At 35.2% G+C, this 27,635-nt stretch overlaps 1 protein-coding gene across 3 annotated transcripts; it reads right to left on the minus strand.

The window, feature by feature from the left end:
• Window positions 1–1,272: 1,272 nt before the first annotated feature.
• On the minus strand, window positions 1,273–10,144 carry LOC114173987 (glycerol-3-phosphate acyltransferase 9). Of its 3 annotated transcripts, XM_028058702.1 has the most exons (16): window positions 10,037–10,144; window positions 9,199–9,218; window positions 9,028–9,108; window positions 6,881–7,101; window positions 6,238–6,425; window positions 6,022–6,079; window positions 5,679–5,797; window positions 5,054–5,153; window positions 3,392–3,487; window positions 3,201–3,297; window positions 2,682–2,769; window positions 2,508–2,604; window positions 2,251–2,336; window positions 2,050–2,169; window positions 1,860–1,958; window positions 1,273–1,544 (listed from the first exon to the last, which is right to left on the minus strand). In XM_028058702.1, the coding sequence occupies exons 5-16, from the start codon at window positions 6,357–6,359 to the stop codon at window positions 1,496–1,498; spliced, it is 1,131 nt and encodes a 376-aa protein (XP_027914503.1). In that variant the 5' UTR covers window positions 6,360–6,425; window positions 6,881–7,101; window positions 9,028–9,108; window positions 9,199–9,218; window positions 10,037–10,144; the 3' UTR covers window positions 1,273–1,495. The 3 variants fall into 3 exon arrangements, with proteins under 3 accessions (XP_027914503.1, XP_027914504.1, XP_027914505.1); XM_028058703.1 differs by lacking the exon at window positions 9,199–9,218; XM_028058704.1 differs by lacking the exons at window positions 9,028–9,108; window positions 9,199–9,218.
• Between the last annotated feature and the right edge of the window lie 17,491 nt (window positions 10,145–27,635).

Below are 27,635 nucleotides of genomic sequence, written 5' to 3' on the forward strand. Positions count from 1 at the left end.
GTATTTTCTGGGTCTTGAGGCGGTGCAGCGATTAGATGGCATTTTTTTGTCAAAAGAAATATGCATAAGAAATGCTACAAAGATTTGGAATGGATAAAAGCAATTTTGTGTAAACTCCAATTGTACATGGTGCTTGACTCACAAAGGATGAAACTAGTGTAAAGGTGGATAAGACCTACTATAAACAAATTGTGGGAAGTCTTATGTATCTTACATCTACTCAACCTGGTACGATGTTTGTGGTGAATCTAATTAGTAGATATATGGAGAATCCCACTAAGTTACATTTAGTGGTGGCCAAAAGGGTGTTGAGATATTTAAAGGGAACAATCGAGTTTGGAATTTTCTACAAGGGAGGAAACCAAGAGCTTTTTGGTTATACTGACAATGATTATAACTACTATTATCCACTGTGACAATAGCTCGTCCATTAAGTTGTCAAAGAATCCAATAATGCATGGTCGTTGCAAACATATTGATGTTCACTTTCATTTTATGAGAAATCTAACAAAGGCAGAAACTATTGAGATGAAGTATTGTTGGACACAACAACAAGTAGCTGATATCATGACAAAACCACTCAAGCTGATACTTACCAAAAATTACGCAAGTTACTAGGAGTTTGTTCAGAGTCAAATATAAATTGATTACACAAAACATTAAGTTGAAAAGAGGATTTGTTAGTCAATTATGTGATACATAAATTTAGGAGCAGTTTTCTTATTGCAATTGCAATTTTGTTATGCAGTTTTATTGTTATTAAATAAGTACTATAAGTCCTTCATGATATTAGAAAGCAATAGAATGTTTGTTTTTGTCAGTTACTTCAACTTTATGTAAGGCTATATATTAGCCAGTTTTTCATGCAATAAGACAGAAGATTTTCTCCATCCATATTATAACATTCATATATTTGAGAGTCCAACACATTTTACTACCTATCTTAAAATAAAGTAAAATAAAATAATTATTATTAAAATATTATTATTTAAGTTATTAAATGAATTTTAATTTGCTAGATGATTTAAGTTATCATTTATAAGTTGTTAAATGGTTATATTTTGTTGGGGGATGAGAAACATAACACCACCATAGTATTTAAAAAATGTAACTACATTTTTTTTTCCACAATTTCCTTTTAATTTTAATTTTACCTTTCCAATTTTAACCTTTTTTTTAATTATAAATACCAATTTTAATTTAATTTTAATGTCATTTTCATTATTTACATTTAAAATAACAATAAAACAATCCTCTCACAATCCCCTCAAATCAATTCAAATCCCAATCCAAACACACCCTTAAAGATGTTACTCTCACCAGTTTGTACAGACAGCAACAATCCATGAGAAAATTTATTGAAAAACTTCGTTATTGGGAATATACGCATATCTGAATAAATGTAAACATAATAGTAGCATTGTAAAAAAAACATGAAAAGGGTTCAAGAATAACATCACTAAGAACAAGTAAAAACAATCTACACAGATACACATCACTTTTCCTCCAATCGCCGCAGCACTAACTCCGCAAAGCTCTGTTGCCTACAGATGCATGATAACCAACAAGCTTAAGTAACATCAACATCAAATGAACAAAAATATACATTCTATAACACAAAAATTCTAGTATACGTAAATTCTAACAAACGGAATTTGTTCCAACTTGCAAAATATCATGTTTCTAGTATTTAACCAATTCTATAAATATTAATGGAGAAAGCAATTAAGAGTCTCAAATTGTGACGGACCATAAATATTAACCAATCCTATAAATATTAAACTATAACACCCTTGTGTGACTGACCATATGACAGAAAATTGCACACTATGGAAAAGAATTCAAGAAATTTAACTTACTTCCTTTCTCTGTGCTTTGGGCTAGGACGAGAATACTTTAGATATCCATCCCAAGGAACCTTTTTAAGACCAGCACGCAATGAGATTATGTCTCTCACCCTGCATAATTAATTAAACAGTGACTATCTCAAGACCAAGATAAAGCCAAACATATATCTCCCACCATACAATCATGACCAACATTATTTACCTTTCTGCAAACTCAATTGGTGTCTCTCCTGGCTTCAGACTTTGTGGCTCCAAGTACCAAACATCACAAACAACTGCCCAAGATGTCATTAGCTGCAACAGATGCATAGTGAACGATTGCCTGAAAATGTACCAAATGCAAAGTCAAATGCAGCCGTAAACAGCACTATAGAAACATTTGATGTGAGAAGCATCTTCTTACTTTCTACTATTCCAAAAAGCATCAACAAAAATTTTATTGTACTTGATTGCAACTGGGCAAACTGTGCAGCCAAGTTCAAATGCACCCTAAACACCATTGAAAATTAGAAAGCTTCAAATCAATACAAATTTATCGAGTACAGAAACGGAAATAGAAATTAGCAGGTACAAAATTAAAGAATAAAAAAATTATTCCGAAAATAAGATGGGAGAACAAGGGCATTTTAAATGAGCAGCATAAGAAAGTAATTAGCATACCTTCTTGAACATGACTGTATAGTGATTATTTACACAAGTTCCTTCGGGAAATATGAGAAGGGGGTTGTTATCAGCACCCTGGACATGATCCCTTAATCTGAGACATGAAATATTCTGTAAGTAAAAAGGAACTAGAATTGAAATAGATTTTGTAACATCTTTATTTATACTCACTTCTTTGCAACAATTTCCCTATCCTTTGCCTCTGCACGGTTGAACCAGATGCAACCTAGACTCTCCAAAATGGTACTCTGCAATAATCCTGTATAATAGCTAATTTTTTAAGAAAATTCACAAATAGTTTGTTTAAGATAAATTATGATACTGATTCAATTTGATTTTTCTCAAAAGATGGAAGTTTAATTAAATCATCCCTAATTGTTCTGCACTTTCACACACCCTATTCTTCCAGACAACCATTTAGACTGCTCAACAGCAAGTCCTTTTTCATTTAGACTGCCCAACCATATAGAAGGGATATAGTGCTTGAACCTAAGTTTTTTCTTTTCATTTTCGTTTTTTACGCATATTTGGTGAACTATTCACCTTCTGTTTGTAGCTAGAATCTTGTAATCACATATAATCATCAACGTACCAATGATTAGGAGTTAGAATATACAGCTTGTTATGGATGATGAAGGCAAAAGTTTGTGTATCATATTTCTATCATAGATGTCAGCTCTAAATGCTTACCAACCCATCCAGGATGCTTCTGCATAATAACAGCAAAAGCTGTCATCTGTTCTAAGACAATGAAATCAATCATGGAAGTATGGTTGGCTACAAAAACCTGCTCAACAAATGAAGGGGAAGCTCAAATTAGAATAGATAATATTTACTCCTTGAATACATAACTAAGGATAATACAACAACATTAATCAAACCTGTTTTGGTCGCCTACTAGGCCTTGGTCCATGATACTTAACAACCCCAGTCCAAGATGCAACAAAGAAACTGCACATCATCTCTACCAAAGATCTCTGAAGGAAATGAACAATTTACAACGTGCCAGTGTTAATACTCAGCAGAGGGAGAAAAGATGATGTATGTCAGAGAGACCATTCCCAATTCATGCTGTTAGATATTGTTTGATATTGTTAAGATATTGTTAGATATTGTTAATCACAATATCAAACAATATCTTCAATTTACTCTATTTATTTTCAGTTACTCTTTTTAGTTGTACCACTTTCTATTATAAATAGATTATCCTGTGTGTGATTTATACACAAGGGAGATTAATCTCAAACCCTATTTTTTCTATTCTCAGCACACATGCCACCACAACAAAAATAGAAAAATAACATGAACAATGCACTCCACTGCATACAGCTTCTGTCAATCAAGTAAACCAATACACAGAAGAAAAAATTTAAATAATGCCTACAAATAGAATGGCTAAAAACTATGGAACTTCAACGATAAAAGAAGACACCTTTACAGTAGTAGTTTTCAATTTCATCATTTATCATCTATTAGTTGTCGCATTTAGTCTAATTAATTTAAATCATTTGAATTTTAAATTGTGGCCTTTCAATATTTTTTTCTTTTCCAACAAACCTTCTATTAATTTCATCTTCCATTATTTAAAGTGAAAAGGAAAGACCACGTTTTCCCAAAAGATGAGGCAACATGTTGAAGCTAGATAATAGATATTTGAATCCAAATGAATCTTCAAATTTATAACGCTTGAATGGAAGTACACAAGGATTACCAAATTTGGACACAATCTGAAGTATATATTCTATAGATAGGCGACCATTTTTAATTTTTGTTTTATACAAAAGAAAAAAAAAACTAACTTACTATATTTATAATTAACAATACAACAAAGAAGGAAAAACATAGAAGTAAAAGTATCACAATTTAGGTATTGATCAATCTTACTTGAGTTTAACCAATGTATACCACCTCATGTCCAACACTATTAGGTTTCCTATAAGATATGTGATCCAATAATAAGTCTAGTCAATATGGAACTTTTCCCAATAATTGGGAATACAACCAAAGGTACATGGGTGTTGGACCTACAAAAGAAAGGAGCATGGGAAACTACATCTTAATGAGGGTTTTGTTAAGATCTGAAGCAGGGGATGAAAACTTCAACATGCCCACTAAATGACTCAAGGGCTAAAAATAAATTTTCAAAATGCCTCACAGTACACCACTGTAGCACGGGTAACAGCTGCTATTGTGGCTGTTTTGCTGCTGCAACAACAGCCATTAGAAGACACATTACCATACAAAATTCTGCTCCGTGTAGCTAGCTGCTATACAGGGCTAGAAATAGTTGGCAATAACTTATTTTAGAAAACATTATTAGCATGTCATATAAATTCAATATTAGTAGCACTAGAAACAAATAAAAAGAAATTTATCATCCTTGAAGGTAATCTGTATCAGAAAGTTAAAATGTAACGAGCTTATGTTCATTTCATGCAACTCAGCTGCGGGAATGGTCATCAACTGTAGTTTTAGTAATGAGATGGAGACCAATGTTAAGAAAAATGTTCAAATAGAAAAGATGGAATGAGTTGAATATGCACCTCAATACTTCTCCTTAACTTGTCATGTCCTTTCAATAGGAAGTGCACTGGAATGAAGGATGAAAGAAATATTATCCATCCTAGTGTTAACCCTATAACCCTGCAGTGTCAATGAGGTTGGCATCACTTGGACAAAAAAAATGACTGCAAAGTAACTCATTAACTGTATCTCGTATTTAGAGAAAATATCTTCCATTCTGGGTCCGTATATTTTCCCAGTTTCCTAATATTAGATACTGCAAAACCATGTACTTATAGTTAGTCATGCTAAGGACTTCCTCAACCAGTTCAGAACAGAAAACCTTTTCACTATATCAGTAGTAAAGATAGTCACACAGATATACAGACCAAAACCAAATAGAAAGGGTGTAACTCGATGTGGTCAAAGACAAAGTTCAAATTCCTAATAATCATATTTCTGAGACAGCTAATCTCAATACCTAATTCTAAAAATTAAAAAGAAATAAAAAACTCTGTGCGTGTGTGTGTATATATGTGTATATATATATATATATATATATATATATATATAAGCATTAAAAATTTGCTAGGAAGATTCAAGATTTAATAGTTATTATATGAGTAAGTATGATACGTGGCACTAAGATTTAGGAATAAGGCAAACCTGATAGGAAACAGAATCAAGTATCGAATCACAACTCCAAAACACCACAAAGGAAACAGATATAGATTCCAATTCCATGGTTCCGGAGGATTAGACTTGAAGCACCTTGTGAATGAGTCCTGCCCATTATTAAAAGTTCCAACCAATAAGCAAACCACCCAAGCCGAGTCAACACGCGCTAGCAGGATAATGTTCAGCATTTAAAAGATGTAGAACTAATTATGTAAGTTCTCGGTATAATAATAATAATATCAACATTAGTTGCTGATTTGGGTCCCTGAAAGAAAATACTGACACCTCAAAACAAGGAAAGAACAAATAAAAGATCACAGCAAAAGCTTACATCTACAATAGCACCTGCTGCCTCGGATAAAGTAGGGGAAATATTGAGTAAGTCATGCCTGAGAAAGTATCAGAAAGAAAACTCGGAATGTTAAAATGATGCCTGAAAATTTCTTCTCTAACAGATCTATTGAAGAAAACACTGTTGTTTCATTTCAAGCTTATATTCAGTATCCAATAACAGTACAAACCACACAAGGAAAAAGTGATGGCATACAGAGAAAGCTTTCCATGAGGTTCTTGTTGAATGGTGGATCCAGAAGGGAGGTAATCCTCAATGTTTGGTCGATCAAGATCTAGTTCAGAACTAGAAGACTTGAGTCTTCCTGTGTTATTCATCCGAGCTGTGCTATTACTTCTTCCAGTGATTTCTTTGACAGACGAGGTCAATATACACTTTTGATCCTGAACATTGATCCACTTTCCACTTTAGTTACTAAGAAATTAATTAATTCGACTCCTCAAAAAATTCAGAAATTTCAGGTCCAATTCCAAGACAAAATAGTCAATTGGTAATTTCTTTCTTACATTCAGAAAATTTTTGCCAATTACCCACAAAGTTGTGATTACATAGCGAAATAATTTCTGACAAACTTATTTTTCAATAAAAAGTATGTATATTATAGAGGGCAAGCCTTGGCATCGATTAGGACTGGTTGGTCATGTGTTTAAATCCAGAAACATCCTCTTTGCATATGCAAGGCTAAGGCTGCATACAACAACCCTCCTTCATACCCTTACATAGCAAAATCCTTCTGGTACTGGGATACACTATAGAATATATTACACTCGGAGAAATCTTTTCAACCCAAAACGGCAGCACCATAGTCGTTTGGTGTGAGAAACTGAAGAAAACTCACCTAATATAGGATTTCACTTCTGCATCGGCTTTTGTGTTCGTTCTTGGCTTAATCACCGTGCAATCGAGTCCTCTTGCTGCACTGATGTTCACTTGCTGCTTGTCGCACCGCCGTTTAGTCGCCTCTCGTCGCGGGCCGTTCGCTTGCCGCTCCTCGCCGCTCTATCGCGTCTCGCCGTCGTGCTGCGACGTTTAGGAGAGGAAGGAAAGTGTTGCGTCGCACTGTGCAGGAGAAGGAGAAATTTATTGTGGTGTTGACAACATAATATATATTATATTATATATAAATGATTTTTGAATTAAATTTTACAATTAAGACTTAGGGGTTTCGATTTCAGATATTAGTTAGGAACTATATTTAATTATTTAATAATTATAAAATATGTTTGTAGTTGAAAATTAAAATTAGGATCAATTTAAAATATGCTTGGAAATGAATAAAATTTAATTGAAAGCAATCGTGCATTGTTATTTATTAAAAGAAAAAGTAAAAATGTTATAGGAAATAGGTTACATATTAGATGGAAACACTAGATAGATACTGGTTGTAATAGTAGAGAAGTGAAATGTAATTATTGTTTAATGGTAGAAAAGTAAAATGTAATTATGGTTTAAAGATTGGGAGTGAAAAAAAAATTAAATTAAAAAATCACTAGGAAGGATGTTGAACATTGTGCTTCTGATTATGCATAATCATTTTATTGAATTTATAATTTTTTAATGAAAAGTAATTTTTTGACCAGTTACGGAATTTACGGATTGAGTTTACAAATTTTTTTAGTAATTGACAAATAATATATCCTACAAAAACAGGAAAGTTCATGCATTATTCCTGGGAAGGAAAACTTATAATTGAAGAAAGAAGACAGGGACCAAGAGTCTTACCAGTCATCACTCAATATGATGATAACTCACTCATGTTCTTACTAAACTTGTATGGTTATTTGTTTTCTTTTTGAGTTTCTCAGAAAGAAACTTTTACTACTGTCCATGCCACCTATTCCCTAATGAGTTGTGAGCCTCTTGAACACGGCATGTGGTGACTCTCTTATTCACCTTATCAAACAGTAACATCAATCTTATACACATGTATATTTTGATAATTTGTATGTGAAATCTGAATCACAAGTATATTTGGTTTAAAAATGGTGTGGCAAAATGTTGGATAATTGGATTTTCAACTATTATGGACATAATAGTTATAGGAATATTCCATTCAAAAACTGAATGTAAGTCTCTGTCATTTATTTCAGTTGTATCCTCATTTCTCATATATTTACATACATATTACTCATTCATGACTGGTGTGAGATTGGCTGCTGTCTTCAAATTTTGTACCAATTCATGAAATTGCTCCACGAAACAATGACCATCACAATTTGCTAGTTTTGGAAGCACCTTATACATTCATTTTATTTTAATTGAACGAGAGCTTATTATGTTTTATTATAATTAATATATGCTTAACCTTCAATTGTATTCTAAGGCTAGATTCTTTTTAATTTGTGATACTGTACACGTTGATTAATGAACTCCTTAACAAAGTAATGTACACTTCATTTGATAGAACCAAAGGTTAAAATGTAAATGGTAAGGCATTATCTCAGTAACTGAAGAAAGTCTCAGTTATTGCAGCAAAAAGCTAGAGAAAATAAGATCCTATATCCAGAACAACAAGCTCCTACTTCCCAAAATGACAGAAAAATACTCAATGGTCTCTCTCTACCCTCAGCCTATAACAGAATGTTGTGCAAGCAATACCTAATGAAGATGATTATTGTATTAGAATATTATACATAAAATAACCCTCACGAACTAGATTAAATAACTTACCATTAGAGACCTGTTTTGTGACAAGCTAAAGTGTTTTGGGAAGCTTTTCTACCAGAAATAAAGAATATTTTTCAGTAGCGAAACCCTCAAAAGCACTTGCAACTTTGAAATCAAACATACATACCCTAGCTCATATTCTGATATCCTAGTCAACGTTGTATTTACCATTTAACATCACTTAGGTTATGTTGACTTCAATAAACCAGGTAAAAAGCAAATGTCAACCAAACTGAAGATAAAAAACCTATTTAAACACAATAAAAACTTCGATTGATAACATAACAGTTGTGTTCTATAACACCTAACAATACAAACCGGTTTTAGTTGCCCAAATTGAAGAGTGGAATGACAATCACTATCCAACAATGCAAAGATGACTCTTTTTCTCTATCCTCTCTGCAAAAGCAACTCAACAACCTTCAGTAATGTAAATTCCCATGTCTCAAAGATTGTATAAGAGGGAGATAAAAGTGAATGAAAGACTACCCAGAAAATAAGTACTGAACCTGAAAAAGCAGGAAACCATTACTATCAGTACAAGACACTCTAGTTATAAACTCAAGGTACTAGTCTAAGGTCATTTTCTCCCAGCAACTTCCAAGTACAGCATAACAACGATATTTTCTTTGTCAGAACTTAGACTGCATTGTATTCTACACAAGAACCATTATACCAGCTACATCTTCCAAATGAATTAACAAAAAGCAATGCTGCACATACCAAATGCTAAGCACAGAAACAAGTTTCATAAGGAGCCTCCATGATATAATCCAGCAAAATTCTATTTAGATAAATTTCTCCAAGCAGAAAAATAGAAAACAAAATAAGTCAAACTTTTTTTTTTTTAACTTACCCACCTTAACTTTGGGTAAAGTTAGATCAGAGACCTTCTACAAAAATTGAAATAAAAAAGTTAATTTTAACCTATTTGACATAGATTAATCCATTCTAGCTTTTTATTTTCTTCTCCACAAAGCATTTATCCGACAAATAATGTCCAACAAATTCAAAATCACTTCTAGCATTAACCGTAGTGTCGGAGACACTTACTTAAACCCTTGTGCTAACTGGGGTGTAACCTAAATCTCAAACCGTCGTGATTTTTTTACTTAGATTTGTCATAAGTTATCTTATTTTGCCTGCGAGAGTTCTTCTCATTTGTTTTCATGGTTTAGTGCAAGCCCGAGGTAGATTCGTGTACGTTTAAACCAATATTAGTGGCAGATATGAGAACGAAACTTGAAGAGAAAGATCAAATTCATATCAATGAAGATTAAAAGCAATCAAAATCATAGCCAGAAAAGAAGACTAAAAGAAAATTTACCTTCCAAGGTTTGCCTTTGGGAGCTTCTGGCAGAGTCTGGAGATTCCAGATTGGATTTGACTATCAATGAATCAAATCCTTTTCTTTCTCTCTTTTTTTATTTGGTTAGTCAAGTTAATCTTCTTCTATTACATTTGTTTTATTCTAATGTTTGATTAAGACAGTTCCAAATAAGGAAAAAAAATATTTTTAATATAAATTTTACACAGACAGAATAGATTCTATAAAAAAATCTTACAAAGAAACACGAAAATTATACTCTGAAATTAATAAATATTAGAGAAGGGAACTTCTTAAATAGATTCACTATTAAGAATATAGGAAAAATATTAAACTCACTAATAATAGTAAATACAATCAAAATGTTTGATTAATCTCTAAAATTATACCTATCAATGCATTGCATTAGTTATAAAACATGATTCGTAAATTAGTTCATTGTATTGTTTTGCTTGCAAAAACTGTCCTCAGCAAATATTTGATAAAGACTAATTTTATAAAATACATAATGTTTTCATTCAATCTAACTACATTATGTTAGTGTTTACTTTTTAAAGACTAAGTTTAACAAATTGATTAAAAAAGTTTAACAGAATTTATCATAATCGAACAAAATTATATATACTTATATATTTTATATATAAATAAAGTCTTCAACATATATTTATATATTTATGTATATTTTATATAAGTTAGTTTTTTAATTGAGCTTAATTATATTTTAATTCCTTTATAAATTTGACATATTTTAATTTAATGCCTAATAAAATTTTGGATCTAGTCAATGAATTTACACTTTTCAATTCAATTGAATCCCAATTATTAAATTTGTCTGTTAAAAGTGATGTAGCTCTTGAATACTTATTTTGTTATGTTATTTTGTTGAATTTTTATCACGTATTATTTTATTATTTTAAATTTTTATAATTTATAATTTAATAATTTTGTAATTATAAAATTTCAAAATTATAAAATCATAAAATTATAAAATTAATATATTATGAAATCATATAATTAAAAAATTAAAAATTATAACATTATAAAATTATAAAATTATAAATTATAAATTTATACAGTTAGAAAATTATAAAATTTTAAAACAATAAAATAATATCTCACAATCATTATAACAAAATAATATTTACATCACTCGCTTATAAATAGAAATATTTAACAATAAGAATTCAATTAAAAAATATAAATTGATTAAACACTTAATGTACCATAAAAATTTATCAATAACTAAATTGAAATGGCATAAATTTGTAAAGGACTTATAATTAAGTTATCGTTTATCAAATATTTATTTAATTAACAAAATAATTTCCCTCCCATGTAATATTAAAATTATTAATATGCCCTTATCACAATATCTCATATTTAATTCAAAATTATATTCTAGAATACGTTGTTTAAAACACTATACACAGTACAACTAGAATATAAATTGAATTATATTTGTTGAAAATATATACCAAATTATGTAGTTTATAATTACAAAATTATGTTTTAAATTATACATTTGAAATATGGTTTTGATTATCTAATTATATATAACTTGAAAAGGATTATGAATTATGTAACTTAAAATATATTTTGTAGCGCTGCCAAAATAGATCAGAATCCGTGAGTCAATTTGTCCCATCACGAGTTTGGGTCGAGTTGGGTTGAAATCTTTTTACAAATTTTAGTATGAGTTAATTCTTTTATGACTTTGACCTAAGCCTATTAAGCCCAAGATCAAGCTCATCAAGCTCAACACCAAGCCCAAGCCCACTTGCCCCAATCACTATAAGAATGCTTAAAAAGATTCAAGAAGCTAATGATTGTCAAAATCCCTTAAAGCTCAAAGCTATTCAACTATTATTCAAATGGACAAGGAAGATATAGATAAATTTGTCTAGATTGTATTTCGGCCAATGTAATTAGGTCATCTTTTAATAATGTGTGCATTAGTATATATTGGATCAAAGTTCACCAAGTTTAAGTTCAATTGGGCTCTTGGCCTCTTTGAACTCATCCTTGGTTGGGTGGCTAGCTTAAGCACTTTCCTCACTTAGCACATTAAGCACATCCTACAATGTGGAAGGTATGAAGTGCCACATGTCCTTTGATCCACCAAATAAGGAGATATAGATCTAGATCTAGAATTAAGAGTGCACATGCTTAATTAGTGTGGCTGGAAAAATGCTAGGCTATATAAGCAAGCCTTCACACTCATTGTAAGGTTACTCTTGAGATTATTGCAAAGCTACATGTTGAGAACACTTTGTGATTCATTTTCCTTAAAAGTCCAATTGCTAGAGCTATTCACCTAGAATTCTCCTCTAGCCTTCCTCCCTAAGTTGGCCTAACCTCTTAGGAATCTCTTCCATACTACATTATGTTGCCATCATTCATCTACACCTCAGGGCATCTTCTTTCACGATGTAAGGAAGCTTTATTCATCCACCAATTTCTTCCATAGAGTTTCATTATGTGGTATCTAGAGCTAGTTTGAATCACGTCTTAGTTTAAGCTAAGTGTTCGATCCTTTCTTCATTTTCTATCATGTTCATCAATTGTTTTACTTGTCTTGTTGTTCCCACCATTTAATTTGGAGTTATGCACTTGATTGGTGATCCAAACTCATCTTATACTTAGATCAAACGATGCATACCATGGGATTTTCATTTGGTTTCATTGTTGCAGCGTTTCTCGTTTATTTTTTGATTGCTCTTCATTTTTAATTGGTGAAATTATGTTTGCTTGCTTTAATTTTTCATTTGAGCATTTGTACATGTTTTCTAAGTCATGTGTTTCTTTATGTCAATATTCCATGTGTTTTTACTGTTTGAATTGACTGCTACATCTTTGAATCTTGGCTACAAGCAAAAGTGTTGGCATAATTCATTTGTTGAAATATACAATCTGTCTTGAAGCCATTGAAATGACATTTTCACTGAATGGTTCATCTTTGATGTGTGTTACATGTTCTTGAGTGTTTCATGCTTGATTTAGTATTTCATCAAGTTCATATCACTTCCAATTATCAAGAACACTTTGTGTCCCAGGAGCAAATTGTGTTGAACTTATCTGGTTTCATGATTTCACTACATGCACAATCTCTTTGTTCAATTTACTATGAGCAATTGATGTGATCGAATTTCGTTTTGATTTTTGCCTTTGTTAGTCAAGAGAAAGACAAAAATAACAAAAAAATAATCATTGAATAAGGTTGAGAAATGAATTCATGAAAAATCATTGAAGTTTAAGCACAAATCCACGTTTTTCTGCTCGATTTGTTCCTAAAATCCAACTTTTTACTACATGCACACTTACTATTTTTGATTTATCATGAATAAATGGTTGGTTCAAAAGGAGTTCTAATTTTTGCCATTTTTTTAAGTAACATCTAAACGAAAAAGAGAAAAAACATCATTGAAAAATGTTGAGGAATGAAAAAAAAGAAAAATTTGTGAAGTAGAGGCATGTTCTAACGTTTTTGACCGGACATTGAGTGATAATCAAACTGTGGTGCAATTTTGGAGTTGTTTTTTATCCTAATCTTATTGGCCTAACAAAGGTGACTTAATTTCCTTATTTGAGGTCCAAAGTAAAGGATAATACTAGCTCCAATATTGTGATTTCAATTTGCATTTCTATTTTAATTTTGTCATTCCTAATCTATTGCCATTAATAGGTTCTATTTGATATGCTAGCCTTTATTAAGTACTTTTAATTTGTTGCTTGTCCATTTCTTGGCTAATCTTTCTGTCTTGTTCTACTCACTTCCCTTTTGGTTTAACTTCCATTGTGTTTATACCTTTTCTTGCTTTATTTGTTAGGCTCTCTTGGTGTGGTGTGTATTGTGATGTAGGAGGATTCTATTAAGGTTTACCATACTTGGAGGTAGTGTCTTGGAAGGTGGAGAATCTATTTGAAAGCTTCAAGCAAGAAGACTTTCAAAGGCAACATCCACTTTCACATCAAAGTGAGGGAGAGCAAACACCAAAAGAATGCAAATACCAAGAGAGGAAAAGTTGTGGTCTCGGATTTTTCAGCCATAAATAGCTTGTAATCATTGCATGTTTCTTGTTCATTTTTCTTTCTTGTAATTTGCCCAACTAGGTGTCTTAGGGGAACCACAAGGTATTCAATCTCATCTCCTAATTAGAACCTATTTCTTCTTTAGTAAATTGTTTGTAGTGGTGAAAGTTTTGAAGGCTCCAAGTGTCTTCTAACCTTACTAATTAGGCTGCATAAGGTAGCTTTATTGCTTTATGTGATAGTGGTTTGATTTAAGAGACCAAAGTCTCTAAAGTCTTGCTAATTAGGTGTTCATTCTTTAGTGTGTAGTTGTTTGTGAATCGTCTTTTGAATTTAGAGCATATCTCTTGGTGAAAGAAGTAAGGTAATTAGCGATCTAACTTTGGCTAAGGAAGGGCTTGGTGCTTAAGAAGTCCATAGTGACTCACCTTCCCTACCTGGAAGGAAGCCATGAAGTAGTTGAACCTTTCACCTAAAGAAAACTCTTACAATTAAAAGATGTCAAGGCGTGCTTCTAGACGTAGTGAGAGTAATCCTGAGAGATTTAAAGATATTATGGAAATGTTTTCTGAAAAGCTAGAACAACTCTAACTATGGACTGAAAAAGAATCCAAAGAAAGAAGAGAAAATAACATAGAAAGGGAATTGTAAATAACTTGTCTAGAGGAAGAAATCAAAGCCATAAGAGGGAAAAAAGAGTAAAGAACTCATAGGCTTCATAGTTCAAGAGGGAGTGGGCCTGAAGAGAGACTAGAGGACACTCTGTCTCAACAAGAATTAGGAGTAGGAGAATACTATCAACAACCTTCTCACACTAAAAGGTAAAGAAGAGAGCATACTCCTAAGGAAGTTAAGGTAGACCTACCTTACTTCTATGGCAAGGACAATGTTAAAGCCTATCTAGATTAGGAAATGAATGTAGAGCAATTGTTTGAATGTCATCAAGCCAATGAAGAAAGGAAGGTGCCTCTGGCTACCCTCAGCTTTCAAGGGTGTGCCATGTATTAGTGGAGCGCATTGGTCAAGGATAGATTGAGGTACAAGGATCCTGCAATAGAGTATTGGTTTGATTTGAAATTTTCCTTTAGGAAGAGACACATTGCTTCCTATTACTATAAAGAACTCATGGACAAACTTCAAAGACTTCAACAAAAGTCTATGAATGTGGAGGAATATAGGCAAAAAATGGAGTTGTTCATGATTAGGGTGGGTATTGAAGAAAAAGAGGCCATTACCATAGCTAGATTCCTGAGTGGGTTGAACATTCATATAAGAGATAAAGTGGAGTTACTATCTTATCATGATTTAAATGATTTGGTTCAATTATGCATAAAGGTAGAACAACAACTTTTAAGGAAAACCTCTTTTAAAAGAGATTCAACTTCCTCTAATTCTTATGTGAAGGTACATGGAGGCCATGACAATTTTGTTAGGAAGACCATGACAACTTGATAAAAAAATCGTGTGTAATGAAGCTTAAGGATCAAGTACAAGGAAAGAATTTACCCTCCATTACAAGGAAAGAAAATTTGTACTTCATCCTTTATCTCCAATTGAGGTAGCCAAGGATCAAATATAAATGAAGCTTAAGAAGGAAGAAGAACAAAAAAAAAGTTCAAAAGTTGAGAGCAGGGAGTTAGAGGTGGGGGAAATTAGTGTTCCTTACCTTAAGGTCATTCAACATGAAGCTCTTTTAACTCAAAAATCTTTAGAAAAAATGCTTCATGAAGAACAACCTTGATACCTCTTATTGTGTCAAGGAACATTCACATGCACTTCTAGTGAATCTTCCACTAAGTCTCTACCTTCTTTTATTGAAAATCTCTTGAAAGAATTTGAGGATGTATTTCCTAAAGAAAGGCCAACCGATCTTCCACCTTTTAGGGGGAATTGAACATCAAATTGATTTTGTGCTTGGGGCTAGTTTATCAAATAAACTAGCCTATAAGACTAATCCTTAAGAAACAAAGGAGAAAAAGACCTAAGTACAAGATTTATTAGATAAGGGTTGGGTTCAAAAGAACCTTAGTCCTTGTGTGGTACCTATCTTGTTGGTCCCAAAGAAAGATGACAAGTGGAGAATGTGTTGTGATTGTAGAGCCATCAATAATATTACAATAAAATATAGGCATCCAATCCCTAGATTAGATGATATGTTGGATAAATTTCATGGTTCCATTGCGTTTTCTAAAATTGATCTTAAAAGTGAGTATCACCAAATTCAAATTAAAGAAGGTGATGAGTGAAAAACTGCTTTCAAGACCAAGTTTGGATTATATGAATGGCTAGTAATGCCTTTTGGCCATACTAATGCACCAAGCACTTTCATGTGCCTTATGAATCATGTTTTGAGTGATTGTATAGGTAAGTTTGTTGTAGTAAATTTTGATGATATTTTAGTGTATAATAAGAGTCTACATGATCATGTAATGCATCTTAGGTCAGTCCTCTCTATTCTTAGTGTTAATCATTTGTTTGACAATGAAGACAAATGCACTTTTTATGTTGACAATGTCATTTTCTTGGGTTTTTTAGTCAATAAAGATGGGGTTCATGTGGATCCCGAGAAAATCAAGACCATTTAAGAAGAGCCTATGATGAGTTCAAATTTTTGCCCTCATTTAATATTTAAATTTGGGGATTTAATTGAATTTTCTGTGCTTAAAGATTGATTTAATTAGGATTTGTGATTATTGGATTTATTGAGTAAGTTTGGTAAAAGTGGCGTAAAAATTGATTCTAGTTGCATAAAATATTATTGGATGTTTTAACGTTTGTTAATGCAGCTGGAATTTATTTTTGGTCAATTAATAATGTGATTTTGAAATATTCAAAGTTACAAAATAAGTCCAAAATCAAGAAATTCTGAAAAAGAATAAATCAGGAGCTAAATGCACCCCCAGATTTTATTTGCACACCCCTTTTAAAGTGGACCACAAAAACCTGTTCTGCACCCCCAGTTTTCACTAAGTTGCACCCCTCCTACCACTTAAACTCCACTCAACCAGATCATGCCATGTGGCAATCCCCACCTTTTAAGATTAGCCAACCATAAGCCGCCACGTGTCATAATCCTCCACTCACCCAATTGACCACTCAGATCTTGCCACGTCATCATCTCCTCCATCTCACTCATGAAACCCTAACCCTAATTTCAGCCACCATGACCACCCTCCACGGCAGCCGCCGCCGCCATCTCCGTCAGCCACCATGGAAGCTTGTTTTCCGACCATCATCGCGCCTCACCGTGACAGCGCCACCATCTTCCTCCATTCGCGCAGCAACGGCGGCGCCACCGTTCTCGCCACCACCACGAACCTGTTCGCGCCACCATCATCCTCAGCCATGGCAGCCACCACCATTGTTTTCCATCTTCACAGCAGCTCTGCATGCCGGAAACAGCACCACAGTTCCGTCATCACCGTTCCCGCTGCAATAGCGCACAATCACCACCTGCGAGCCAGATTTGAACCACCATCTTCGTTCACGGTGCGACAGCAACAACCAGAACAACAACACCTTCATCTTCACAGATCTGCGCTTGCGAGAATCACCGTGAGCCACCTTCGCTTGAACCACCGTGCACCAGCAGCCACGAACCTGCAGCACCTCTTCCGGCCACCACCACGCCTCCGCATCTGCAGCAACAACGCAGCACCATCCCTCGCGCACCACCAGCAGCGAGGAACAGATCGAAAACACACGATGGGCACCACCACAGTTCGCACCACGCATCTGCACTGCGTCAAAGCGGACCAGATTAGCAGAGAACACCACCTCGCCGGAGAAGAAGCCGGAGCAGCTGCCGTCAGCCGCGCAGCCAGGGAGGAGAGTGTGAAAGTGAAACCCTAATTCTGGAAAGTGTACTCTGCGCCACGTGTCAGCGTCTGATAGGCAGTCAACTAGTCAAACTCTGGTCAAACTGGTCAAACTCTGGGCAATTTTGTAAATATGGTTAAATAAGAGGGGCAGAATTGGAAATTGGACAGGAATTAAGTTGCTAATTAATTAAATAAAAATAAATGATTTTAGCAACTGACAGATAAAGCCCAAAGTCCAGTGGAAGCCTATATAAAGAGACTTAAGGGAGCAGGAACGGAGAACGGACAATTTACAACTGACAGCTTAGACACTTAGAACTCTCTGGTTTTGGCAGATACCGTCTCCACCACATCTCTCATTCTTTCTTTTATTTTCTCTTCATCATATTATCATGTATTCCATCAAAGCCATGGAGGGCTAAGCTTTAAGGGTTGATTCCACTGTAATTTCTTAAATGGATTCTGAGGTTAGATGAATTTATATGTTTTGTTATTTTGATTATTGTTGTGGTTTTTGTTTATCTATGTCCTTTGCTTCTTAATCGAATAGAAAATAATGATTTTAAATCTACATGCATGCTAATCATATGAGTTAAAAGGTTTTTAAATAAAATTGAGATTTTACTTTGATTTTGTTTAGAAACTTTCATTTGATTAAATAAGTTTTTGCCAATAATTGAGACTTTAATTTGATTAGAGGTAATTACTTTAACTAAAATTAGTCAAGACTTTACTTTGATTAATTAAGTTTTCTATTTGGTAAAGAAACAAAGGAATAGACATGATTAGGCATAGTAAAATTAATTGAGACTGTACTTTGATTGAATTTACTATGGACAATCTAATAATTCTCACTTTTAATTGAGACTGTACTTTGATTAAAAGTGAGGATGCCAACAAATGAATTGAGTCTTTACATTGATTTATTTGTAAATCAACAACAATAATTAATTTAACAATAATCTCTAGATAACCAATGAAGTATCTTATTTAGAAAAAGCAGTGGAATTGACCTATTTACTATTACTGTGTTTACAATCTTCTGTGTCATTTTCTTTGCATATCAAAACCCCCCTATTTTTATAGTTGCTAGTTTTAAATTGCATTTTTGAGAATCAAATATTTGAGATCAATTCCGTATTCGTTGTGAGACGACTCAGGGTTATCTTAACCCTAACTATTTTCTTCACTACAAACTAGCAATACTAAAGTTGCTAAAGTAGTGGTAATTTGATCGCCTAACGACAGCGATATCAAATTTGGCGCCGTTGCCGGGGAATATGGTTAATATTTCTTTTATTTTGATTCTGTTTTTATTTTATTTTATTTTATTTTATTTTATTTTATTTTTATTTTATTTTATTTATTTATTTTACGCATATACGTTTGATATAGTTTGTTATTTTGTAGTATCTAGTTTTCTGTTAATATATTCCAAGCAAAGTTCTATTTTTGTTTTGATTAAGAATTTCTTTTAAGAAATTTTTGAGACTAGTTTGGAAAACTCTGTCTAGGAAAGACTTGGTATTTAAGTTGTCCATTGTGACGCACCTCTCTTTCCTGGGAGTAGACCCAACGACATCTTAACTCATTTCTTTCTTGAAATCTTTCTCCAAAACAAGAATAGGAAGAAAAAAGAAAAAAAAACACACAGGGAAACACTTTCAGGTGGACTTGCATAGTGCATGACTCGGGCCAATTCGGGTCAATTTTATCAACTTGATTCAGAACTTGAAAGGAACTTGCGTAAATCACGTAGGAGACTTGAACTCAGGTGTTCTACTGAAGGAGCACCATCATCATCTGAACCTACCACTGAAAGTGTACCGCTAGAATCACCTCCGGTGATTAACATATCTTCTGATCCATCACCTGAACCAGAAATTCAAGAAGATAGAATGGAAGAAAGAACAATAAGAGAGTTGGCTTCACCGGATGCAGCAATTACACAAAACATGTGCATCCAATATCCAGATGGAGAATGTGAGCTTAAGTCTGGGTTAATCCATCTTTTACCCAAATTCCATGGATTAGCAGGAGAAGACCCGTACCATCATTTGAAGGAATTTCATGTTGTTTGTTCATCCATGAGACCTACAACAGTGACAGAGGAACATATCAAGCTTAAGGCTTTTCCATTCTCATTGCAAGATGCCGCTAAGAATTGGTTATATTGCCTTCCGCCAGGATCCATCAATACTTGGGAGACTCTGAAAAGATTATTTCTGGAAAAGTTTTTTCCAGCATCTAGAGTTGCTGCTATTCGCAAAGATATTTATGGGATAAGGCAACAAGAAAGAGAAAGTCTTCACGAGTATTGGGAGAGATTCAAAAAGTTATGTGCTTCATGTCCTCATCACCAAATAAACGAGCATCTCCTCATTCAATACTTTTATGAGGGATTGAGTATCATGGATAGACAAATGATAGATGCTGCAAGTGGAGGGTCATTGGTGGACAAAACGCCAACAAATGCAAGACAATTGATTGAAACTATGGCGTCGAACCATCAACAATTTTCCACAAGGAGTAATTCTATAACTCTATTGAAGGGAACCCATGGAGTAGAAGCTTCATATGTTGCAGATCACAAGAAATTAGAAGGGAAGTTGGATGACTTAGCAGCCATGGTAAGGACCTTGACAGACTTACAGAAAAAGCCTATCCCTTCTACTTTATGTGAAATTTGTGCTTCTACTAATCATCCTACAGAGGCTTGTTCTATGTTAAAAGAGACAGGGACGTTAGATAATGAACAACCTCAGGCATATGCTGCAAACATCTATGGCAATAATAGACCACCTCGGCAGCAATACAACCATGATCTGTCCTCCAACAAGTACAACCCAGATTGGAAGGAATATCCCAGCCAGAAATGGGGAAATCAACAGCCTCAACACCAACAAGTCTATGTTCCACCTCAACAGAGGCAACAACCACAACCAGCTGCAACCTCTGGTGAGTCAAACATGGAGGCAATGATGAAAATGATGGCTGACATGATGAAGGGACAAATCAATGAGTTGAAACAGACAATGGAAGCAACCAATCAAAACTTGCAAAATCAGATTGCACAAATGGCAAATGAGTTAAATCAGATGAAGTCTCAACAAGGCTCAAGCAATTTGCCTGCACAAACTGTAATCAACCCGAGAAATGTAAGTGCTATTACTTTAAGATCGGGTAAGCAAATACAAGGTCTTGGGGATGCCCAAGAAGATGAAGATAAGGACAATGGAGTTGTACCTAATGATGAAAGAGGAAGATCAGATGAAGCAACACAAGTAACATCTGAGATGCCTGCACCCAGTGATAACTCCAGGTTGGTATCCCCTAATACTTCCTCTGAAAATCCTTCTCCTTATTCTCCTCCTCCTCCCTATCCAAACCGTTTGAAACCAAAAACTAAAAAGATGGAGGAGTTAGACAAAGAAATCCTGAATACTTTCAAGAAAGTGGAGATAAACATCCCTTTGTTGGATGCTGTAAGACAAATTCCTAAATACGCCAAGTTTCTCAAAGAATTATGTACACATAAAAGGCGTATTATGGACAAAGAGGTAGTGAACATGGGAAGAAATGTCTCTAGCTTAATTAAGAAGCCTGCAGTCAGAATGCCGCAAAAGTGTAAGGATCCAGGTATGTTTTCTGTTCCCTGCATTATAGGAAGTACTAAGTTTGACAATGCTATGTTAGATTTAGGAGCTTCCATTAATGTAATGCCTTTATCTGTTTTTACTTCACTTCATCTTGGACCTCTTAAGTCTACTGGTGTGGTCATTCAGTTGGCCAACCGTAGCACAGTTAACCCTGCATGTGTGCTAGAAGATGTGCTTGTCCGTGTGGACAAGTTAATTTTTCCTGCAGATTTCTATATCTTGGATATGAAGGATGATGAAGGAATGAGTTCAACCACAATCATCTTGGGAAGACCATTCATGATGACAGCACGTACCAAGATAGACGTGCATGCAGGATCCTTGACTATGGAGATAGGAGATGAGAAGGTGCAGTTCAACGTGCTAGAAGCCATGAAGCACCCAATTGAAGACCATTCTTTGTTTTGTATTGATTTATTGAGTAATGTAGTGAACAATTATGCTTTTGGACTTTTGGACGTTTTATCTGGTTTTTCTTCTTCTTTGGATTTTTCTCTTTTGAATATTTCAGGCTCAATTTTAGATGAAAGAGAAAATTGTAAAACAGGTGATGTTGAGGACGCGGTGTCACTATTTGATACCTCTGTGGCGTCCAAGTGTGATGCTGAGGTGGCTGAAATTACCTTAGGCAATAAAATGTTGCCATCTGTGGAACAGCCACCCACTTTGGAGTTGAAACCTTTACCATCTCATTTGAAATATGTTTATCTTGAGAGGGATGGGAAACTCCCTGTTATTATATCTGCCTTGCTTACTGACGAGCAGGAACAAAAGCTATTGCAGGTTATCAAAGATCACAAGCGAGCAATAGGCTGGACTTTGGCAGATATTCCTGGTATTAGTCCTTCTTTCTGCATGCACAGAATACTCTTGGAGGAGGATGCTAAGCCAGTGAGGCAACCTCAGAGGAGACTGAATCCTCAACTGATGGAGGTTGTGAAGAAAGAAGTCACCAAGTTGCTACAAGCAGGTATTATATATCCCATTTTTGACAGCACTTGGGTGAGTCCTGTACATGTGGTCCCCAAGAAATCTGGGATCACCGTGGTCAAGAATGAGAAGAACGAGTTGATTCCTACTCGTATTCAGAATAGCTGGAGGGTCTGTATTGATTATAGAAGACTAAACCAGGCCACTAGGAAGGACCACTTTCCTTTACCATTCATGGACCAGATGTTAGACCGATTGGCAGGTAAGTCTCATTACTGTTTTCTTGATGGATTCTCTAGGTATTTTCAGATTTGTATTGCCCTAGAGGATCAACATAAGACTACTTTTACTTGTCCATTCGGTACATATGCTTATAGGAAAATGCCATTTGGCCTTTGCAATGCTCCTGGAACATTTCAGCGATGTATGATGAGTATTTTTACAGATTTGTTGGAGCATTGTATTGAGGTTTTTATGGATGATTTTAGTGTATATGGTTCATCTTTTGATCACTGCTTGTCTAATCTTGCTAGAGTCTTGGAGAGATGTGAAGAAACTAACCTTGTTCTAAATTTTGAAAAATGTCATTTTATGGTAGAACAAGGTATAGTTTTAGGTCACGTTGTTTCCAAGAATGGTATATCTGTAGATCCTGCTAAAATTGATATTATTTCACAATTGCCTTACCCCTCTTCTGTGAAAGAGGTTCGATCTTTTCTTGGACATGCAGGATTTTACAAGAGGTTTATCAAGGACTTCAGCAAGATAGCCAACCCTCTCTCCAACTTGTTGCAAAAGGATGTAGTATTTGACTTTGGAGAGAGGTGCAAAGATGCGTTTGATACATTGAAAAAGGCGCTTACCACCACTCCTATCATCCAGCCACCTGACTGGACATTACCGTTCGAGTTGATGTGTGATGCATCAAACTTTGCAGTAGGAGCGGTGCTTGCACAAAAAGATGGGAAGCTATCACATGTGATATATTATGCTTCCAGAACGTTGGACACAGCGCAGGCTAACTACACCACGACTGAGAAGGAATTATTGGCTGTTGTGTTTGCCTTGGACAAATTCAGACCGTATATACTTGGTTCCAAGGTAATTGTTTATACTGATCATGCAGCATTAAAATTCCTTCTGAAGAAAGCAGATTCGAAACCAAGGTTGATCAGATGGATGCTACTACTCCAAGAGTTTGACATTGAGATTCTAGACAGAAGTAGAGCACATAACTTAGTAGCCGATCATCTTAGCAGGATTGAAAATGGAGAAGATAACATTCCTATTAAGGATGACTTTCCTGATGAAGTCCTCCTAGCATTGACTGCTGTGAAAGGTATGTTTCCTGAACCTTGGTTTGCTGACATTGTTAATTATTTGGTTGTTTCTGCTATTCTTCCTTTCTTCTCCAAATATGAAAGAATCAAGCTAAAAAGTGAGGCAAAGTACTATATCTGGGAAGACCCAATCTTATGGCGCATTGGTAGTGACCAAGTCATAAGGAGGTGTGTTCCAGATATCGAGATACCTCATGTGCTTGAGTTCTGTCATTCATCTCCTTTTGGTGGACATTATGGCACACAAAGAACAGGTAGGAAGGTGTTGGATTGTGGATTATATTGGCCTACCATTTTTAAAGATGCACAGAGGGTATATGAAAATTGTGAGCAGTGCCAAAGGGCAGCCAGATCCATTACAAGAAGGGATGAAATGCCTCAACAACCCATGCTATATTGTGAGGTATTTGATATTTGGGGTATTGATTTTATGGGTCCTTTTCCTCCTTCTTTTGGGTTTTCTTATATTTTGCTTGCTGTAGACTATGTCTCCAAATGGGTGGAAGCCATAGCTACAAGGACTAATGATTCTCGAGTTGTTATGAGTTTTGTCAGGTCTAACATTTTCTGCAGATTTGGGATACCACGAGCCATCATCAGTGACCAGGGGACTCATTTCTGTAATAGGCTACTTGAGAACATGTTGAAGAAGTATGGGGTGATACATCGCATTGCTACACCATATCACCCCCAAACCAATGGACAAGCAGAGATCTCTAACAGAGAGATTAAAAAGATACTAGAGAAAGTAGTGAAGCCTAGTCGAAAGGATTGGGCCACAAGATTGGATGAAGCACTTTGGGCACACAGGACAGCCTACAAAACACCTATAGGTATGTCACCTTTCAGGGTGGTTTTTGGAAAGGCTTGTCATCTACCTGTGGAGATTGAACATCGGGCCTATTGGGCCGTGAAAGCATGCAACTTGGATTTGGAAGAAGCAGGAAATGAGCGAAAGCTTCAGTTGCAAGAACTAGAGGAGATTAGGCTTGCAGCCTATGAAAATTCAAAGTTCTACAAAGAGAAAACCAAGAAGTTCCATGACCAAAAGCTTGTGGCTAGAAAGGATTTCAAGGTAGGCCAGAAGGTGTTACTATACAAATCCAAGCTTGGTCACATGAGTGGTAAGTTGCGTTCTACTTGGGAAGGACCATACATTGTTACAGAAGTCTTCCCTTATGGAGCAGTGGAGATCAAGGAAGAATCTTCAGCAAGAACTTTTAAAGTTAATGGGCATCGTCTTCGGATATTCAATGAAAATCAAGATATGTTAAACAAGACGATGGATGGGATGAACTTGACTTCTCCCTCATACCTTCCACCTTGAGGAGGTAAGTACACTTCATACTTTTTCTTTGCATTTTATACATATTGAATACATTGAGGACAATGCATGGATAAAGTGTGGGGGTGTGGGGAGATTTTCCCCCTTTTCTGTTTTCGTTTTCTATTTGTTTTGTTTTTCTTTTTCTAATTTTGTTTTCTGTTTGTTTTTATTTAAAAAAAAAAAGTTTCTGTTTTCAATAAAACATATTGACATTGGATTTTTGGATTTGATTTACTAATTGGAACGGTCATAATTCTGAGAAAATAAGAGTCATGTGCTATGAATGGATTGTTTCTGTGATTTACTTGATGTTGATTTGAGAGTTTCTGGAATAAATCTTTTGTGAAAGAGTTTTTGACCTTGTGAGTTTTGAGCTTTATTGTAAGGATGAACTACCGTGTGTCATTCCTATTTTTCTTGTGTGATTTGCTCATGTCTTGTTGATACTCAAATGTTTAGCTTGATTCTGTTGTTTTGCATCTTAGGTGAACATGCATGATTTGATATGACTGAGGCATTTCTTGTTTTAGCTACTTGGCCAAATAAGCTAACCATAACATTGATCCATTGGTAGCCCCTTGAGCTTAAACCTCTTTTTCTTGTTTTGAGCATATTGCTAAACCTTAAAAAGAAAAAGACCATGTTTTTCCTTACCTTAGGGAGAAAGAAGGAGCTAGTGGATTATGTTGAGATTGGTTGAGGAATAAAGTGTGGGGGTGTATTTCCCCCACAAAGTTGTAAAAATGGCAAAAAAGAAAATAATTGTTGATGACAAAGTGTTGTAATGAAAAATGATTGCTGTCTGAAAAAAGAGCAACAAAGGATAAAAGAAAAAAAAAAAGAGAGAGAGAGATTGTTTTTGAAACTATGCTCCATAACTTTTTCTTCCTTACTATTTCAAAAACACACAAATCCTAAAGTTTTTCCTACCTTTGCCTTGGCCTCATTATAACCTGTGAAAAGTCCTCATGATTTTTGAATGCATGTTTTCTGAAAGCTGTGAATATTAGAGTTTTGCTAAGCATTGAGAGTGTTTACTTGCATGGGTATTTTGAGTGAAAACACAAGCCAAAACACTTGAGCGAATCTTGGTGAGAAAATATATATTTGACTTGAGTGTTTCTCTTTCATATTTGATTATCTTGTAAACTCAAAAGATTAACTCATGTGTGAAAAACAGAATTTCATCCATTTGTTTGTGCATGACAACATGATTTCTAGAAGATTGATCTGTTTCCATTGGTATTCATTTCTTTAATCCACTGAAAATATGGAATAAAAGACCTCAGAAAAAAGTTTTGAAATTGTTAAATTTTGCCCAGGAGTGCAAAAGGATAAGTGTGGGTGTGTGATGAGTTCAAATTTTTGCCCTCATTTAATATTTAAATTTGGGGATTTAATTGAATTTTCTGTGCTTAAAGATTGATTTAATTAGGATTTGTGATTATTGGATTTATTGAGTAAGTTTGGTAAAAGTGGCGTAAAAATTGATTCTAGTTGCATAAAATATTATTGGATGTTTTAACGTTTGTTAATGCAGCTGGAATTTATTTTTGGTCAATTAATAATGTGATTTTGAAATATTCAAAGTTACAAAATAAGTCCAAAATCAAGAAATTCTGAAAAAGAATAAATCAGGAGCTAAATGCACCCCCAGATTTTATTTGCACACCCCTTTTAAAGTGGACCACAAAAACCTGTTCTGCACCCCCAGTTTTCACTAAGTTGCACCCCTCCTACCACTTAAACTCCACTCAACCAGATCATGCCATGTGGCAATCCCCACCTTTTAAGATTAGCCAACCATAAGCCGCCACGTGTCATAATCCTCCACTCACCCAATTGACCACTCAGATCTTGCCACGTCATCATCTCCTCCATCTCACTCATGAAACCCTAACCCTAATTTCAGCCACCATGACCACCCTCCACGGCAGCCGCCGCCGCCATCTCCGTCAGCCACCATGGAAGCTTGTTTTCCGACCATCATCGCGCCTCACCGTGACAGCGCCACCATCTTCCTCCATTCGCGCAGCAACGGCGGCGCCACCGTTCTCGCCACCACCACGAACCTGTTCGCGCCACCATCATCCTCAGCCATGGCAGCCACCACCATTGTTTTCCATCTTCACAGCAGCTCTGCACGCCGGAAACAGCACCACAGTTCCGTCATCACCGTTCCCGCTGCAATAGCGCACAATCACCACCTGCGAGCCAGATTTGAACCACCATCTTCGTTCACGGTGCGACAGCAACAACCAGAACAACAACACCTTCATCTTCACAGATCTGCGCTTGCGAGAATCACCGTGAGCCACCTTCGCTTGAACCACCGCGCACCAGCACCCACGAACCTGCAGCACCTCTTCCGGCCACCACCACGCCTCCGCATCTGCAACAACAACGCAGCACCATCCCTCGCGCACCACCAGCAGCGAGGAACAGATCGAAAACACACGATGGGCACCACCACAGTTCGCACCACGCATCTGC

Source organism: Vigna unguiculata, chromosome 2, assembly GCF_004118075.2.
Source record: "Vigna unguiculata cultivar IT97K-499-35 chromosome 2, ASM411807v1, whole genome shotgun sequence".
Taxonomy (NCBI): Eukaryota; Viridiplantae; Streptophyta; class Magnoliopsida; order Fabales; family Fabaceae; genus Vigna; species Vigna unguiculata.